This window comes from Cervus canadensis, chromosome 29 (genome assembly GCF_019320065.1).
Source record: "Cervus canadensis isolate Bull #8, Minnesota chromosome 29, ASM1932006v1, whole genome shotgun sequence".
Classification (NCBI taxonomy): Eukaryota; Metazoa; Chordata; class Mammalia; order Artiodactyla; family Cervidae; genus Cervus; species Cervus canadensis.
In genome coordinates this window covers 37595553-37613121 of record NC_057414.1, presented here as the reverse complement: position 1 = coordinate 37613121, position 17569 = coordinate 37595553, and the positions used below count along the sequence as shown (strand labels likewise).

The following is a 17569-nucleotide window of genomic DNA, read 5'->3' as shown; positions in this document are numbered from 1 at the left end:
CTTCCTCTGACCCTGGGTGAGAACCTTATCAAAGTGCAGTTCTCAGAATGCAAGGAGGGTGGAGACTGGGAAGCAAGGCGATGTAGAGTTGCCCCATCCAGTAGGTGGCCATTTAAATCTAAATTACGTCAATCAAAAGAAAAAATTCGGTTCTCAGTTGTGCTGGCCACGTTTCAAATGCTCAATAGCCACATGTGGACGTGAAAATTTCTAGTGGACAGGACTGGGTGGACACTGGTCCCAACCTCACCTGGTCAGTCTCGGGTCTAAAGGGCACCTGTATTCCTGCTGAGCCTGAACAAACAGGTGGGGCCTCCAGGAGACAGGAGCTCTGGGCGTGTTTGCCAAGGGAAATGACGCGGACAGGGGAGCTGGACACGCCGTCTCGGGAGCCTCCCTTCTGGGCTGGGGCCAGCAGGGGTGGAGGGAGCCTCTAGAGAGGGCGGGTGCTCAGAGAGCACCCCGTGAGCAGGGACTACAGGGTGGAGTACTTTCTAGGGGATGGGCCAAAAAAGCGCCTGCCAGGGGATGTCCAGCCGGATCACGCAGGGGCAGAGGCAAGGGGGAGGGTTCCTGCTGGCCCACAGGAGGTGGCAGCCGCTTGAGTACCAGAAGGTCCTGCCGCCTCCCAGGCCGGCGGCCCCCAGCCCAGCCCACCTCCTGGCCCACACTCATTCAGATCCCTCCTGCCCCCAGGTTGCCTGCAGGAGGGAAGGCAGTGAACACAGCCCCAGTGCCCAGCCAGACGCCCCACGATGAGTCTGACCGCCGGACCGAGCCCCGTTCTTCTGTCTCAGACCTCGTCAATTCCCTCACCAGTGAGATGCTCATGGTGAGAAGGGCAGGAGGCCTGGGGTGGGGGGCGGGGGGTGTGGAGTGTGGGGGTCAGTCATGCAGGAGAATGACCCTGGTGGCCGAGTGAGGCTGCCCTGCGTCCTTCTCCAGCTCTTTCACCCCAGCAGCCTCTCTGTGCTCCAGTTTCCTCATCTGTCAAGGCAGACCAAGAATCCCCATCCTCCTCCTGTCTCTGGGTGGAGCCAGGGCCTTAGAAAATCTGATACATGATCCTTGGAGGAAAGGCTGGTGGGCCAAAGACTTGTGGGGGAAGGTGTCCCCTCCCTTGGAGGGACCGCCCGCTGCGTGGAGGCGTCGGGTGGCACTCTGGGTATCCCCTTCCCAGGGACCCCATTGCTGGGGGTGCGCTGAGGCTCAAAGAGGACAGGAGAGCAGAACTCCTCTGGTCCTAGTCCTTCTGTGGACCCTACCCTCCTGGGATCCCAGCCCTTGTGGATCCGAGGTGTTTTCGCAAGGGGTGAGGGTGTGGCTTCACATGGCGCCCCCTTGTGGCGGCACTGAGTCACAGCCATTTGCCCCACCTGCACTTTCCAAAGAGCTCCTTGGAGGGCCCCTGGCCCCAAGGCAAGCCCTCTGTGATTGGGCAGCCGCAGAGGTCAGGCCGGAGTCAGTCAAAGGCTTGGCAGCCCAGAAGTCCTGGGAAGGCTTGGCGAGGACCTGAGGGTGGGAACCCAGTGTCTGCTAGATTCCTAGTGGGGACAAATCATTTCCCATCCCTGGACCTGGGTCCCCCTCCCGCCTCCCCTTAGCTCCTCCCTGTCTTCCCCGTCCCTCCTGTACAGAGAGAGGGAAAGGGGCTTGGTGGGCTCCTGGGCCCTTGCTAGACCTGACATCATTCAAGTCAGTGTTCCCTTGCCCACCATTCTGACACCGCACTTCCCACCTTCCCAGAGACCCCCAGAGCCCCAGGCCCCACCCTCCTGCCGTTTAGGGTTCTGGTTGGCTCAAACCATCCATCCACACTCCCCTTTTCTAGATTGTGATAGGCACACACATCACTGGGAGATCTCGTTAAAATGCAGATTCCCAGTCAGCAGGCCTGCTAGGGACCCAAATCTGCATTTCTCTGGAATACAGACTAGGGTATCAGATTTTTCCACATTCCAGATCTGAGCTTCCTTCAGCCTCTCACCTGGCCCCTTCTTCCTGCCCTCCCTGAGCGCTGCCCGCCTGGTCCTCCACCACCTTCCTGCCTGTCTTCCCCCACCCATGTAGATCAGCACGGCCTTCCACTCCTCTGGACGGGCCTTCGGCACAGTCCATCCCGCCTCCCTGCACAGCCTCTTAATTGGTTCCAGCTTCCCGGTAGCCAGGTTCCCAGAAGGGACGGCCCTTTCCCAGCCTGCTCGCCTGCCCCTTGCTGCCTCTGGGGAGGGGCCGGCAGCCTCAGGCAGAAGAAGGGAGTGCAGGCCCCAGAGCCCTCTCACGTGCTCAGCGGGATGCTCGGAGGTGGGCAGGCAGGGTCTAATTGCCTAGCCTTAGGCCACAGCTGGGTCACTGGCATTAACAGTGATGATGAAGATGAATAGGGCAGAAGGAAACCAGGCCCCAGGCTGATCTCCAGGTCCCAGACTGTCCGAAGCTCAGGGGTCAGAAAACAAGTCGGGCACCCAATATAGACTTTCGGACAAAGGGACTGAGGGGAAGGGGTCAGAGAGGAGGCCTAGCCATACCCCCATCTGGGTTACTCCTGCCTGCTTACTTCTACCAGAGCTGGGGCTGAGGTAGCACCTCCTCCAGCCCTTGGTGGGGAGGGCGGGGGTGGGGAGGTGGTGGCTAGCTTGGTTGCCACGGAAACAGATCCAGGAGCTGCCCCAGCTGGTTAATTAGGACTCAGGGCTGTAGTTTGGGAAGACTGGGAGTGGGCACAGAGCCACTGCCCACTTCTGAGGTGAAGTCAGTGGCCCAGGTTAAGACTCTCAGCCTAGACCACCCTGTTTGCGAACCAAGAGCCAAATAACCAGACCAGGTGGGGCTGGAGCCACCTGCACTCCGGTCACCAGGGTCTTCACCCCGATTTTAGAAAGCATGGGGAGGGGCGAGTGGTCCTGGAAGGGACTGCCTGCCCCAGGCTCTCAGTCCATGGCCAGCAGTGACAGGGGCCAGGCTGCAGAACAGGACCATAGAAGGGTCCCTTTAACCTTTCCTGGAGCCCCATAACATAGGTCTGTCTCATGGTCCCACTCTATAGATGTAAAAACAGATTCAGAGGGAGTGGGGCCAGTAGGAGGAGAAGGAAGGAGCTCCCGGGGAAAACTGGACTTGAGTTGGAAAGCCAGATTCTCAGCAGGCCTGGATGGAGCTTGCACAGGGCTGCCTGGATCCGGCCAAGGGGTGGGGCTGGGGGGACTCACTTCCACTGTGAGAAGAGCAGGGGAGGCAGCTCCGCCCTGCTCCCACCTCCAGGCAGGACCAGGGGTGTGGTTGGTGAAGCCCCAGACACTGGATCTAAGTGTGAGAGTGAGGGCAGCTGGAAGGGCATCATTCATGATAGCTGAGCGCTGACCTGCATTCAAATTCTGGCTCATCACTTAGTCACAGGCTGCTTGAGGCAGTAATCTCTGTGCCCCAAACCAGACTAGAGCCCGGCAGTGTCTGCTTCATCGGGAAGTTGGAGGGAGTAGCTGAGGGCACAGCAAACAGGACTGGGCCCAGGGTGGTCACTGTTGGTGTGATCTGGGTGGCCTCTCACCTGCGGCAGGGGAGTCCACACACTGGCTTGAGAGGGGATGGTGGGAGAGTCTCAAAATCACCCTGGGATGTGGGCCTGCTCTGGTGGAAAGAGTGGACTTTCAAGTCAGAGAGAATCCATACTGCTATGCAATCTTGGACTTGTGACTTAACCTCTCTGAGCCAGTCTCCTCAGCTGGATAGTGGTCATAACTACCTCTCCCGGCTATTGTCAGGATTCAGCAAGAAGGTGATGTAAGAGACTTCCGCCGCGGTCAGTGCATATCATACCCATTCATGTCACCTGTATTAGTTAGTGGTTCAGAGCCTGGGGCCGCTCCAGGAGGAAGGAGGGGGCACAGGAAAGTCTCCTGCAGGGGAAGGAGGGAAATTAAATCGGTTCCAGCAGTTTTGTCTTAAATGTGGTACCCTGGGCCCCACCCTGGCTCTTAATCACCTCAGACGCTTTTAGAGACAGGAATTGTTATTGTTCAGTTGCTGAGTCGTGTCCAGTTCTTTTGCAACCCCATGGACCGTAACCCACCGGGCTCCTCTGTCCATGGGATTCTCCAGGCAAGAACACTAGAGTGGGTTGCCATTTCCTTCTGCAGGGGGTCTTCCCGAGCCAGGGATCGAACTCAGGTCTCTGGCACTGGCAGGCAGATTCTTTACTACTGAACCACCTGGGAAGCCCAGAAACAGGAATGCCTGGACCGTGTGGATCTCTGGGTCAGGGGTGGGATCTAGGATAGGACCCAGGGAAGGACGCAGGTGGCTGGGGGAAGGACAGGATTCTGAAACCTAACCAGGTGTCCCCAGTGAGCAACCACGGCTGGGAACACTTGGCTGAGAGACCTTCCCCCAGTTACTTCCCACTTTTTCAACCTCCCCCCGGGGAATGGGACACCCATGCCACCCCCAACATCTGCTGGTTGCTGGGTTGGCCCAGCCAAATGCCAGCCCCGGGGATAAGGACCGAATGCAGGTGTGGCCTCCTCTGCAGCCATCTGGGCGCAGTACTGTCATCCGAGGCTCCTAGGGAAAAACTGCCACCGAGGCCCACCCCAGCCCCCAAAACAGGAGGCTCCCCAGGGATGCGGCCTGGGAATCTGCACTTTGCATGTCCCCGCTTTACACAAATAGACATTGCTTCTGAAAATCCACCTCTCTCATTTTGTAAATCTCTTTATCCTCAGAACCCCAGAGAGTCCCTTTCTAAAGAAATGCCGTGGTAAACTCTTTTGAGATGAGAACAATCTCCCTCATCTGTTTCGTAGCCCAGGTTTTTGCGTTGGTGTATTTCACAGGGGGCCCTCCCATAGGGCTGATGGAAGGGTGGAAAGGAGGAGGAGGGAGCTGGGGTCCCAGGGCGCACCAGGGGAGGCGAAGCAGCCTGTGGTGAAGCTGGGGGTGGGGGGCAGACCCGGGGCTGTGAGGAGAGGCTGGGGCTGGGGAGTGGGGTGCACACGGCTCTGGGGTTCAGGGGTTGTCCTGGCTCTGCCCCCTCTCCCTGTGTGATCCTGGTCAAGGCACTTGGCTTCCGCCTCGGCATCCTCACTGTGAGCAGGAGAGGTGCTGCCACCAACCCCACGTGGTGATGAGGCAGGGGCAGAGGCAGCTCTCCGAAGCTGGGCCGGCCTTGGGCACAGGGGGACCTCCCAACCCCGCTGGGCTGTGGAGGGGGCCTCGGGGAAGCAGAATTCTCCCCAACGCTGCCTGCCTCTCCCCTGCCCCCAGCTCTCCCCAGGCTCCGAGGAGGACGAGGCCCACGAGGGCTGTAGCCGAGAGAACCTGGGCCGGATCCAGTTCAGCGTCGGCTACAACTTCCAGGAGTCCACGCTCACCGTGAAGATCATGAAGGCCCAGGAGCTGCCGGCCAAGGACTTCAGCGGCACCAGCGACCCCTTCGTCAAGATCTACCTGCTGCCAGACAAGAAGCACAAGCTGGAGACCAAGGTGAAGCGGAAGAACCTGAACCCCCACTGGAACGAGACCTTCCTCTTCGAAGGTGAGACCATGCCGCCCCCGCCCCCGGAGTCCCCTCTTCCCCTTGGCTGTCCCCCACACTGCCCAGCCACACACACACACACACACACACACACACACACAGGCCTAGTAGCTCAGCCCAGTTACCCTGATGCATTTCATGTCCGGCTGGAATGAGGTTACAGGGCTGAGTGGAGTCAGCATCACAGCCAGAGGGCAAGGAGGAAAGCTGGGCCACTGCCGGGACCCAGGACCCATCCTCAGGCATGCAGGAAGGAGGGGAGGTAACCGCAGGATCCAGAGGAAGAACACCTGCAATGACCATAGTGTAGGGAGTAAGAGCCCAGGCTGCGGCCCAGGCTGCCTGAGTTCAAATCTCAGCTCTGCTGCTTGCTAGCTGTGTGACCTGAGGCAGGTTCCTGAACCTCTCTGTGCCATGGTTTCCCCATCTGTAAAATGAAGATAATAGTGAGGGTTAAACAAAATCAGCGAATGGTAAAAGCACTCACAACACCCAGAAAACACTTCATATCCGTTTGTTAAACTCCCTTTGGCCGGGTGACAGCCAGCTCACCCACTAAATAATTCCTTCAGAGTGAGCTAGTGGATGCTTGTTTGTTTCTCCCCTCCTCAGTTCTGCATGGGGGCCCGTTTAGAGACGGCATAACCAGTGAGAGGCTCAGCTGTCTGCTGGTGTAGGTGGCCAGCTGGTCGGGTGAAGTTTACGGGCAGAGCCTCAATCCACTGATCCCTTCTGCAAACATTTACCCAGCATCAGCTATGGGCTGGGCACTGTTCTGGGCACTGAGGGTACAGAATGAGGCACCATTATGACCCTTAAGGCATTCCTTGGAAAACACAGATGTGTAGATAATTAAACCATACATTGCATGGCAGATGCTGCAAGACTCCAATGTAAACTCCTGTTGGTGACACTGAAAACTGTTTCTCAGAGGCAGGGTCATTCATGGTGGGTTTTGATGGATGAATAGGAGTTTTCCAGATAGGAGACTGGTGTTGAAGAGAGCTGACTCAGGTTCAGGGACTTCTTTGAGCCTTCAACATTTCCAGAACACTTGTCCGCATGCATTTCACCGAAACAGATGCCAAAGATCACCTAGGGAATTCCCTGGAAGTCCAGTGGTTAGGACTCCATGCTTTCACTGGTAAGGACCTGGTGTCCAATTCCTGGTTAGGGAACTAAGATCCCATAAACTGCATGGTGAGGCGAAAACAAAGTCACTTGAACAGGTGCCTGGGGTACTCCAAAGTGAGCAAGACACAGCCCATGGCCCCCCTTGATATGGGCCCCCTCTCAAGAATTCAGAAGCTGGAGTCTCAAGGGACAAAGAATTTCCTCTTCGAGTGCACCTGCTCCTATCAGAGGCAACTCTGTGCTTCTAGCATCTTTGGTGGAAGGCACTAGAATCCTGCAGAACTCTTCCTCTCCCTTCATCTTCTCCACCAGCTGAGCCAAGATCTTAAGTATTCTCTCTCCTTCCTGCTCACACCCTGGTTCAGGATCGCATCACCTGAGGCCTCCAGGCTGGCCCACACCCCCTGCCCTCCCAGGTCAGCTCTTGCTCCTACTAAGCCTCCCAAAGCCCAGTGATGGACTCAGGCTTCAGACCTTCCTCTGGCTCCCCAGTATCTTCCATCCTGTCCCAGCGCCTTGCCCTGGCTCTCCTCTCTGGCCTGAGGTTCTGTTCCAGCCCAGAACACTCCAGCTGTTCCATCAGGCCCTTTCACGGGCATTTGTTCAATGATTGATTCACTTAACAAATATTTAATCGAGTGCCTACTACAGCATGCCAGAAATGGTGTTAGACGCTGGGATCCGGTGGTAGCTGAGGACAGAGATGCCTTCCTGGAAATTCTAGCCTACTGGGAAAGCCAGACTCAAGGAAACATAAATCTCTAGTGCAGCCTGTGATAAGTGCTGCGAAAGGAACGGGCTAGTGTATAAAACAGGGGATCCGAGCCCCTCTGGGACGTTGGGAAAGAAAGCTGAGACCTGATGGAAGAGGATAGGCTGAGACATGGCGTGGTGGGGCCAGGGCAAAAAAAGCCAGGGTGGCTGGAGCCCAGTCACTGAGTGAAGAGCGGTCACGAGGTGAGCTGGGAGAGGACGGCGGGCCAAGTTATAGAAGGACTTGAAGCCGAGGCAGGGCACCGGGCTTTTATCCTAAGTGCACTGGGAGCCATTGAAAGGCTTTAAGCCGGAGAGTATCATGATGTGATTTCTATTTTTAAAAGCTCACTCTGGCTGCTGTGTTGAGAATGGGCTCTAGGAGAAAGCTCACGAGCAGGGAGGGCTGTTTGGAGACTCTTGTGACTGTCTGGGCAAGAGGTGCCAGTGGCTTGGACGGGAAGGTGGCAGTGCAGACCGGGATGCTGCTGCTCTGTTGAGGAAGGACGGAAGGACGGGCTGATGCATTCGCGGGAGGCTAGGGCGAAAACGCGGAGTCCTGAGACAGGTGTCTGGTGCTGTTTCTCCACGTTTGCCATTTCCCTCTGTCCTGTGTCCTCCTGGGTCTTGCTCTCTGGCAGCTGTGGCCATCTCAGGCAGGGCCACATGCCCAGGCTTGTCTCGGGATGATTGGCAGCGGCAGGACTGCGCAGAAGGCAAGGGGGGCCACTGCCTGGCCGCCAGGATGGACTCGTGATGAACGAGTGAATGAATGGTCTGCTCTTGATTAGCTGTGGGACTTTGGGCCGATAATGTAAGCCATCTGAGCCTCAGTCTCCTCATCTGTAAAATGGGCACAATACCATCCACCTCACAGAACTGTCCAGGGAGACAGATGAGGCGGTCCTTGCTGACACTTCAGGGAGGTCTGAGTGCACATGTTCCTGCCCCGCCCGGGCTCCCTGTGGCCGCTCCGCCCTGCTCCTCACCTGCACTGTCTGCCCCCAGGTTTCCCCTACGAGAAAGTGGTGCAGAGGGTCCTCTACCTCCAGGTCCTGGACTATGACCGCTTCAGCCGCAACGACCCCATCGGGGAGGTGTCCATCCCCCTCAACAAGGTGGACCTGACCCAGATGCAGACCTTCTGGAAGGATCTGAAGCCATGCAGCGATGGGAGTGTAAGGCCCTACCTGCAGGTCCCTGGCTGGGGAGCTAACAGACCAGGTCCTGGCTGTTGTTCAGTTCAGAGTTATGTATGACTCTTTATAACCCCATGGCCTCCAGCCCGCCAGTCTTCCCTGTCCTTCACTATCTCCCAGAGTTTGCTGAAACTCATGTCCATTGAGTCTGTGATGCTTTGCGATCCCATGGGCTGTAGCCCACCAGGCTGTCCATGGAATTCTCCGGGCAAGAGTACTGGAGTGGGTTGCCATTCCCTTCTCCAGGGAATCTTCCCCACCCAGGGATTGAACCTACACTTCCTGTCCTGCATTGCCGGGGGGTTCTTTACCATCTGAGCCACCAGGGAAGTCCAGATGGGGTCCTGGTCCCTCCTCAATGGAAGGGCATCAGGAGGGTTGTGGGCGGGGTGGGTGGCCGGGGCCTGGCAGACCCGAGTTCCCACGAGCCGTCTCAAGGCCAGTGCCAGTGCTCAGCACTTGGGGAGACTGGGCGGTGATAGAGAGCCTGGGGAGCAGGGCCCAGACCTGCCAGATGAAGGGAAACCAGCCATGCAGCTGTGACAGAGGGGGTGGGTAAGCACCCAGGTGCAAGGGGAGGGGTCCCCTGGTCCCCACGGCCCTCTTGTTCTCCCTCTCAGGGGAGCCGAGGCGAGCTGCTCCTGTCTCTCTGCTACAACCCCTCTGCCAACTCCATCATCGTGAACATCATCAAAGCCCGGAACCTCAAAGCCATGGACATCGGGGGCACGTCAGGTGCTGGCGCCTCTCACGGCCGGGGGCGGACGGGCCAGGGAGCTTCTGGTGCACACCAGTCATGCTGGATGTGAACAGCAGGGTCCTGGCTGTGGGCTTCACCCCCGACCCCCAGGCCCCACCTCCAGGCCCCACGCCTTTACCTAGAGCCCTGGTGGCGGCTTTTGGAGTACCCTCAGGGTCAGCATCATCTTGAACTCTGCCCTGCTCAGGATCGGGAAGAAAGTGAACACAATGGTGGGGGGGACTTGGGTTCTAGCCCCAGCTCCGACACGTTTTATCTGTGACCTCGAGTGAGACCTGGGCCTCTCAGTCTTCCCGTTTGTGTTCCCAGAAGGGCACTGGGCAATGGCTACAGTCCCTGGCAGCTCCTCCATCTGCTGATGCCCCAGGCCCCCCCACCCCGCTTCTTCCTTGGGCTTTCCTCACCCCTCAGGGAAAGCGCACAGCCCTTCCTGCCCCAGCTTCCCCTCTCTGCTCCTCTGACCCTTCCCCCTGGTGTCCCCCAGACCCCTACGTGAAGGTGTGGCTGATGTACAAGGACAAGCGGGTGGAGAAGAAGAAGACGGTGACGATGAAGAGGAACCTTAACCCCATCTTCAACGAGTCCTTTGCCTTTGACATCCCTACGGAGAAGCTGAGGGAGACAACCATCATTATCACCGTCATGGACAAGGACAAGCTCAGCCGCAACGACGTCATTGGCAAGGTAGGAGGGGGAGCGCCCGGCAAGGGTGTGTCCTTAAAAGGAGCTGCCGGGGGTAGTGAGTGAGCGCAGGCTGGACAGCAGGAGGGAGAGGGGGTCGGTCTCTCTGTTTCATCTGAAAAGGAGAGGACTGGTCGAGATTTGCCCCTCAGCATCCTCCCATGGGTCCATCAGTTCAGGACAGACCACTGGAAGAGCAGGGAAAGAAGGAAATGATAGGGAAAAGTATCCTGGGTCCCCCAAAGAGGGTTTTCTGGGCAGGACCCTCGACAAGGTAAATCAGTGTCGCCCTGGGTTCTGCCTGCAGAGGGTAAGCAGCCTGGGGCTTGCGTTGAGAGTTGTAGTCAGGCTCCAAAGACCTGGCTTCGGTTCCTCCCTCCTCTGCTCTTCAACAGCTGTAGGACCTTGCCTCTCTGAGCCTCAGGGTTCTCATTTGCAAAATGGAGCTTTGCAGGGTATTGTAAGAACCGTCTGAGGCATGTGGACATTCTCCTTGCAGAAACTGACCTCTCTTTATCATATACTAACCGAAAGTCCATGCCTGGCCTTGAGTTTTTCCGGGATGCAATTCTGTACCGTAAACCCATCTCTCTTCTACTTTGAAATGTCTATTCCTTTGTTTGGCTATGGCTTAGTGTTGAGAGTGTGGGCTTGAGAGTCGTCCTCCCTGGATCCAGGGCCCAGTTCTACCTCTTAACAGTCATAACGTTTATGAGCCTCATTTCTTCCTCTTGAAATGAGAGTAAGACAAACCTAGCCTCACAGGGTGCTGGGAGGATTAAATAACACAGTCAAGATGCTTAACACAGCACATAGAACATGTATGTTAGCTACTATCGTAATGAAGTGTATTACTGAAAAGTTCCCAGTAAGGGCACGGGTGTCCAATCAGGCATGGAGGTTTGACCAGGAACAGTGCAGGAAGTCAGTTGATCAGGTAGGTACAGGGGAAGGGAAGATGCCAGGAGCAAGTGAGGGGAGAACGTGGGTCACCCAGGGGGATGGCCTGGTATGAGGGAAATGGGAAGTGGCCTGGGCACCCACAGGGAAGGGGGTGGGTGCACCCCTCAGACAGACAGAAATGGAGAACCTAGCTATTGGGGGTGGGAGGGAAGCAGCTGGCCCCAAAGAGGCGAGCTGGCCCTGCCAGCCATCTAGCAAGGCCCAGGGAGTATGTATGACTTGCTGACCTGTGGTCTCAGGTGCGACGGGTCCCCAGGACAGCATCGCCCGCGTCCCAGTGGGACCACGAGGGCTGAGCCCTTCCTTCACCAGCTTAGTCTTTTCTCAAGCTTAGCCTTTTGGAGTTGGGTGAGTCCTACCTTCTGCTGGCTGAACCGAGATAAACGTGGATTTGTTCTCCCTTTGGCCCAGGTAGCTTAGGGAGCCCTATGCTCTGAGCTAACCGCCAGTCACAAGGCTGAGCTTAGCCAGGGGACCACGCACACAGCCCGCCTGAGGCTGTGAAGCTTCTCACATGGAGGCAGGTAGGATTAGGTTGATGATAGTATAAAGTCCACGGGGTCTCCAAGACTCGGACACGTCTGAGTGACTGAACAACAACAAATGAAGCCCCAGAGACCTAGATTTATATCCCTCTGCACCACTCATAAATCCTGTGACTATGGGTCAGTCTCTTAACTCCCTGCACCTTAGTTTCTCCATCTGTAAAATGGGGATAATCACATACCCGCCTCACCGGGAAGGATTTGATGATCTGTGTATGCAAAGTCCCTAGCTCAGCGCCTGGCAGGTAGTAAGTGCCTATGAAGTGTGGGAGTGTTTGTCAGTAAGGAGAGTTAGACAGTGCCCAGCAGGTAGGTGGGGGAAGGGCGTGGGAGAATCCTGCCTCCATCCCCATCCATCTCCCACCACAAAACTGGCTGGGAGTTTAAGGGCTAGGCACGCCCAGGCTGCCGAGGGAAAGCATAATAAGGAAGATAGGTCAGGCTGGTGGTGTGGGGTGGGTGGGATAGGAGGGGCCTCTGCAGGCAGAGATCCCCTTGGTCCCCACGATCACAAGCTAGGGTGCCACCATGGACATGGGGTGTCACCACCAGTGGGGGAAGGGGCAGGGTGCCACTAACGCCTCCTCTTCCCTCTCTCCCCAGATCTACCTGTCCTGGAAGAGTGGGCCCGGGGAGGTGAAACACTGGAAGGACATGATTGCCCGGCCCCGGCAGCCTGTGGCCCAGTGGCACCAGCTAAAGGCCTGAATGGGGCCAAGGGAGCCCCAGGGGGCCAAGGGCCCGGGTCCCCATCATGCCCTCACCACTTTATGCACAAGGCCCGGCCTGCCCGCCCCCCCCCCCGCCCCCAGCCACGGGTGAGGGAAGGATCCCGAGGGCTCGGCCAGGGAGAGGTCCCAGGAACCAGTCGGGCCCTGCTTCTAGGGAGCACCAGCCCCATTCCCCACCGGTCCAGCTCTGGGGGAGGGGCTCTGGGAGCCATTTTCCTGCTTTGCCCCTTTCCTTCCTGACTTGCTGATACTCAAGAAGCGGGGAGGTGAGCTTGAGAGCCAGAGGGCAGATCCCTCCAGAGGCCCGCCAGGTGGGCACGGTCCCCCCGTTTTCTTTAAGGCAGCGCCTGGAGTGGAGGAAGGCCGCCCCCTCCCCCGCCCCCAACGTGGGCCCAGGAGAGGGGAGGTCGAGGCGTTTGGCCCGGCCTGGGCCTGGCCTGACCGAGAGAGAGGCCTGTTCCAGGGCAGTTTCAGGAGCCGGCTGGGCCCTGAATGCCGAGGATAGTATATAGCCTGCTCTGGGGGTCCTGGAGCCTCAGCCCTGTGTACTTGTGTTGTATCCACCGTGCGTGTGTAATGTGTGTGTGTGCGTGCACATGTAGGGGTGGCAGCACGCGCTCACTGTGTCCCTGGGGTCACGTGCTGAAGACAATGCAGAGAGGACGGGGTTATGACCCGAGGCGGGCTGGAGGCTTGAGAAGTGAAGGCGCAGAGCTAGGGGGTGGGAGAGGAGAGGCAGGTGAGGAGGGCATGGGGTGAGGCAGGGTTGGAGGAAGAGGGGGGTGGGGAAGAGGGGCAGAGAGGAGCTGGGCTGCGACCTGGGCTCTATCCTTCTCCTCCCGCCTCCCCAGAGCTCTCCACCGGCTCCCTCCCCAGCAATGTCATCTCTTGAGCATCCGTTCATGCCTTTTAGGCACCCACTGTGTATATCACATTCCACCTCTGCTCCTTTCTGTCTCAGGGGTCCCAAGTCCCCACTAGCTCTGTTCCCTAACATCCCCATCCAAAGACACCCTCCCACGTCCCAGTTGTCACATCCCAGCCACACTGGCAGCCCTCACCACGCCTTCCAACGTCATTCCCCTTCCTCCTCTCTGTCTGCAGACCTCCCTGCCACACACATCCCTGCTCTCCTCCATCCCACCTCACGCCCCCACCCCCGCTCGGAGACCTTCCCTTTCATTCCATCGTGGTCTCTGTTCTTGCATCACTTGAACAGCTCCAGGGCTGTCCTCCCACCTTTCCCACCGCCCCTGGTCCCTCAGAGCAGCTCCTTCTACCCCTCGGTTCAGGCAGAGGAAGCAGAGAGCATTCCCGGATTCTGTGAGTTTTGAGGTTGCCCTCCTCCCCCACAAAGAAGCTGTGGTTTTCCTGCCTCCGTGGCTGCAGAGACCAGAACTGGCAGCCCCACGGAGAGAGAAGATTTCAGGATGATCCCTGCTTAAGCCCCCTCATCCCCACGTGGGTCCCGGTGTTGATACAAGAGAGCTGGCGACCGCCTTCGAATCCCGGGGTTCGCGCGCTTGCGCCTGACATTCCCGGAAGATGCCGCCAGGTGGCGCCCGCACACCACGGTCTGTGGACGAGGCCTAGGACCACGGCTCTACCCCCAAATGGGTCTGACACCCCAGGAAAGGAGACTCTGGAAAAGGTCCCCCACTTCGCACTGCAAAAGCATGGGCAGTTGGGAACCATGTTCCTTAAGTAGACTTCCCTTTGAGCTGAGCGTTCTGCTCACATTTTTGCCCATATCAAAAGTTTCTTACATAAACTCTCACGCCTTCGGCCCTACCCTTGACCCCAAGGATCTGGAGGAATATCATACAAAGTAAGTGAATCATTTTGTAGAGTGAAGAGTGCTAACGTAAAGCAAGTAGTCACACACATTCCTTGTAAATCCCAATTTTTCTATATTGTAGCTTTGCTTAAAATGGGGGTCTGCCCTCATGGCACGGCCCTTATCGGGCAGGCCGGGGGACCAACCCCCAGCGGGGAGGGAGGGCAGCGGCTCCGGAGACAGTGGAAGCGAAGAAAGGTTGCTGTTGGAAGCCCTGAGAAGCGGAGGGGCTCTGCCAGCCTCCATCCCGCCCTCAAATCCTGTGCCCCTGCACCCCGAGGCCGGTGGGAGAGCAAGCCCCGCCCCGGGTCCCCTTGCCTACCTACAGAGCTCTCGGGAATTGGACCAACTAGCACTGAGTGGGCGGGGCAACTGGGTCCCCGTTTTCCGAGCCCCGCCCACGAAGCTCTTAGCCAATCACATGCAGAGAGCATCACCGGGCCCTGCCTATTCCAAACCTGACCGCACCCAGGGTCGCGCAGCCATGAACCCCGCCTGGGGTTCTCCAACCCCCGACGTGCAGCCTGAGCTCTGGGACGCGGGGGAGGGGTGGCAAGCGGCGGGCCACGGGCAAGGTGGGCTAGCAAGGGAAGAGGCGGGAGGTATGGGTGAGGGCAGGGGAGGTCTAGGGCTTTAGGGAACAGAGAGAGGGGGAACTTGAGGGTGGAGGGAGGGCACTGCCCTGTCACCATCCCAGGACCTTGGACAGATCACCCACACTCCCGGGGCCTCAGTTTCCCCATCTGTAAAATGATGGTAATAATACTTCACCTACCTCATGGGGGAGGTTGTAAGGCCGCCGTCACCTGACCTGGGGGTGGAGGCAGGAGGATTCTGAAGGTGCTACCCGCGAGCAAAGTATTATTACCGCATCCTGAAGGCAAGGCCCGCCTGCCCCTCCCTGCACAGAGCCTCCAGGGATAGCTGAGGCCGGCCTGGGCCCACCTATCTCTTCTCCACTGTGTCCCTGCTCCCTTCTTGAGCGTCATCCACCATCTTTGTGGGCACCCTAGAGTTAGTCGTTATCTTGTTCAGGTATCCTTTCTTGTGACCATCACCCCACGTAACTGCTGTATAAATTCCACCTGCCCCAGGACCCCGCACCTGCCCACCGGCGCTAGACGCCAGGGAAGGGACAAGGAAAACAGCCACACAAAAAGCCAAGGGGAGTCCCCAGAGTCCCCAGTCCTGCTGGGGCCCCAGGGGTGGGGATTGGTGGTTTCTGTTTGTATTGTGTTTGAGTCCTTGAGCGCAAGTGTTTTATAAAAAACAAAACAACAAAAAAAAACTACGACAAAAACCCACTGTCACAAAAAAAAAAAAAAAATTGCAGCGAAGAGAAATGAAGAAAAACTGAAGAAAAAAAGGGGGAAAAAACATACAAAATTTTTCCACCACATGCACCCTCTAAGCCAGCAAGATTTCCTCTTTGCAAAATCATATTTTTGTGGGGATGGGCCCTGCTTTTTGTGGCAAGGCCCATTCTGATTAATAAAGGATCGTGAAAAAGTAGGGCCTTGGCTGTTTCCTCCGTGGGTCCTAGCCCTCCGCTATCTCCCAGGGGAAGAGGAAGTGGGGGATGGGGATGGGGAGCCTGGGGCCAAGTCTCCCCTCACCTGTCACCTTTGGGATTCGGCTTCACTTGATGAGGCCCTTCTAGCCTATCTTCAGGTTGAGAGTATGAACCCACCAGCTACCCAGAAAGCCAGGAAGCAGCCATACCCCCTGGATCAAGCCTAAAGCAAGGCTTATTGGGAGTGGAGTCTCCTTAGGGCTTACAGGGTGCCCCTCTAGTTCACCCAGCCCAACACCCCCTCCCCACAGTTCCCAGGGGACCCTCACCACCCTCCAAGGCAGGTGAGACAAACCAAAGGGAGACCCTTCGCCTTCCCCACCACCAACATGAACTCCAACAGGGCCACTGTGGTTTCAGGCCAATGTGTCCTCTCTGTATTCCCTGTGGAGTTCTGGGTCTGTTGCCTGGACCCGAGTCTTCTCTCCACCCTTTTCTGGTTTCATCCTATAGGATTAGAAAAGTCTCAACTCAAAAGTGCCCAAGGCAAGTCCCAGCCTGAGGACCTAGGAAGCTGGGCCCCAGTAGACAGAGGCCCCGGGGCAAGCTGTTTCCTTCCTCCTGGTCTGAGTTCCCTCCATCCACAGAAGAGCAATAACCTTCCCTGCCCTTTCTCCTTCCCTCCCGCACACAGCCCAGGGGAAACTGAGGCTTGGCAGCTCTCCAGGTGCTTTCAGAAGGAAAGTGCTAGACCTGTTATGGGCATACAGGCAAGGAGAGCCCTCCATTGTCATGTGTCCACCTGCTGGCCCCTGCCCACTCCTACTAGAGGGGTCACCTCACCTCTTGCTCCCCCGCACCTGGGGCTGGCAGCTTTCTCCCCACTCTGCACTAAGTACTCCCACCTGAAGCTGCCCACCCTCTCCCCTTCTGCCCCATACTGACAATATGGTTTAAATGTCTCTGGTTCAGAGGTTGGAGGGAGCCCTAGGGTCAGGTAAGTAAGCCTCACAAGCAGTTCTTGCCAGGACTTCTGCTCGATCTGGAAAAACTAGGCTAAAAAGCAGGACAGCGCGGCCTGGCAGAGGTGACAGCCCCTTGCCGTGGGCTCCAAGCCTCCCTCCTCCTGCATTTCTGTCTTTCTCCTGCCTTCACTTCGTGGGGTTTCTCTTCATCCCTGCCTGCAGAGACTCCCCCATCCTTCCCTGTGCCTGGGACCACTGCCCTCTGGTCTCTTTCTCCTGCAAGTCCCTCTTGGATTCCGCTGCTTTCTGGAAGGCCGTCTCAGGCCACGTCCCACTCTCCTCTCCCTCCCCCACAAAGACAGCCAGAAGGACAAGCCTTGAACACGCTGTATGCCCCCTCCGTGGCTCGCTGCCCACCTGTCTCCCTTGAAGATGCCCCGCTCCCCGTGTCTGTGTCCTGTGTGTGTGTGCTGTGTCACCTTTAGATTGTGAGCCCCACCCCCGGGCAGGGACCCCTGTCTGAATACATGTTCTGCGTGGCACACTCGGGTGTGCTAATAAATGTCCATTCTGAGAACAAGAGTGCCCCGGTGTCTGAAGGAAGCTTTGGGGCGAAGGCTGAGCAAGCCCATGTGATGGCACTGGAAGCAAGGGAGGTGCTTGTGGGCAGGGCCCCCAGTTTCTGAGCACCCTGTTCTCCTGCTTTCTGAAGCGGGAAGAGGGGGATGGTGGTAATGAATCCAGGAAGACATCCAGTCTCTGCTGCTCTGCCGGCTGGGAGGGCTGGCTATTGGGAGGCTCCAAGAGGAAGAGAGGCTATGATTCCCACACCCAGACCTGACCACCAGCCACAGGCAGGTAGCATCTGCCGTGGCTCAGATTGAGCACTGGGTTAGGAGGCCTAACATCCACTTATGGGCAAGTCACTTACCTCCCTGGGCCTGCTCCTTGCCCT

At 57.5% G+C, this 17569-nt stretch overlaps 1 protein-coding gene across 8 annotated transcripts in view; it reads left to right on the top strand.

Annotated features, from left to right (window-relative positions):
- The window catches only part of SYT7 (synaptotagmin 7), a 62922-nt gene extending 47274 nt beyond the window's left edge, over positions 1-15648 (top strand). For all 8 annotated transcript variants that reach the window (XM_043452023.1, XM_043452021.1, XM_043452017.1 and 5 more), the window contains 6 exons: positions 697-832; positions 5263-5533; positions 8429-8598; positions 9240-9354; positions 9864-10063; positions 12172-15648. In XM_043452023.1, the coding sequence (XP_043307958.1) occupies positions 697-832; positions 5263-5533; positions 8429-8598; positions 9240-9354; positions 9864-10063; positions 12172-12276 (997 nt within the window). In that variant the 3' untranslated portion in view covers positions 12277-15648. The remainder of the gene's footprint in view (positions 1-696; positions 833-5262; positions 5534-8428; positions 8599-9239; positions 9355-9863; positions 10064-12171) is intronic.
- The last annotated feature ends 1921 nt before the right edge of the window (positions 15649-17569 follow it).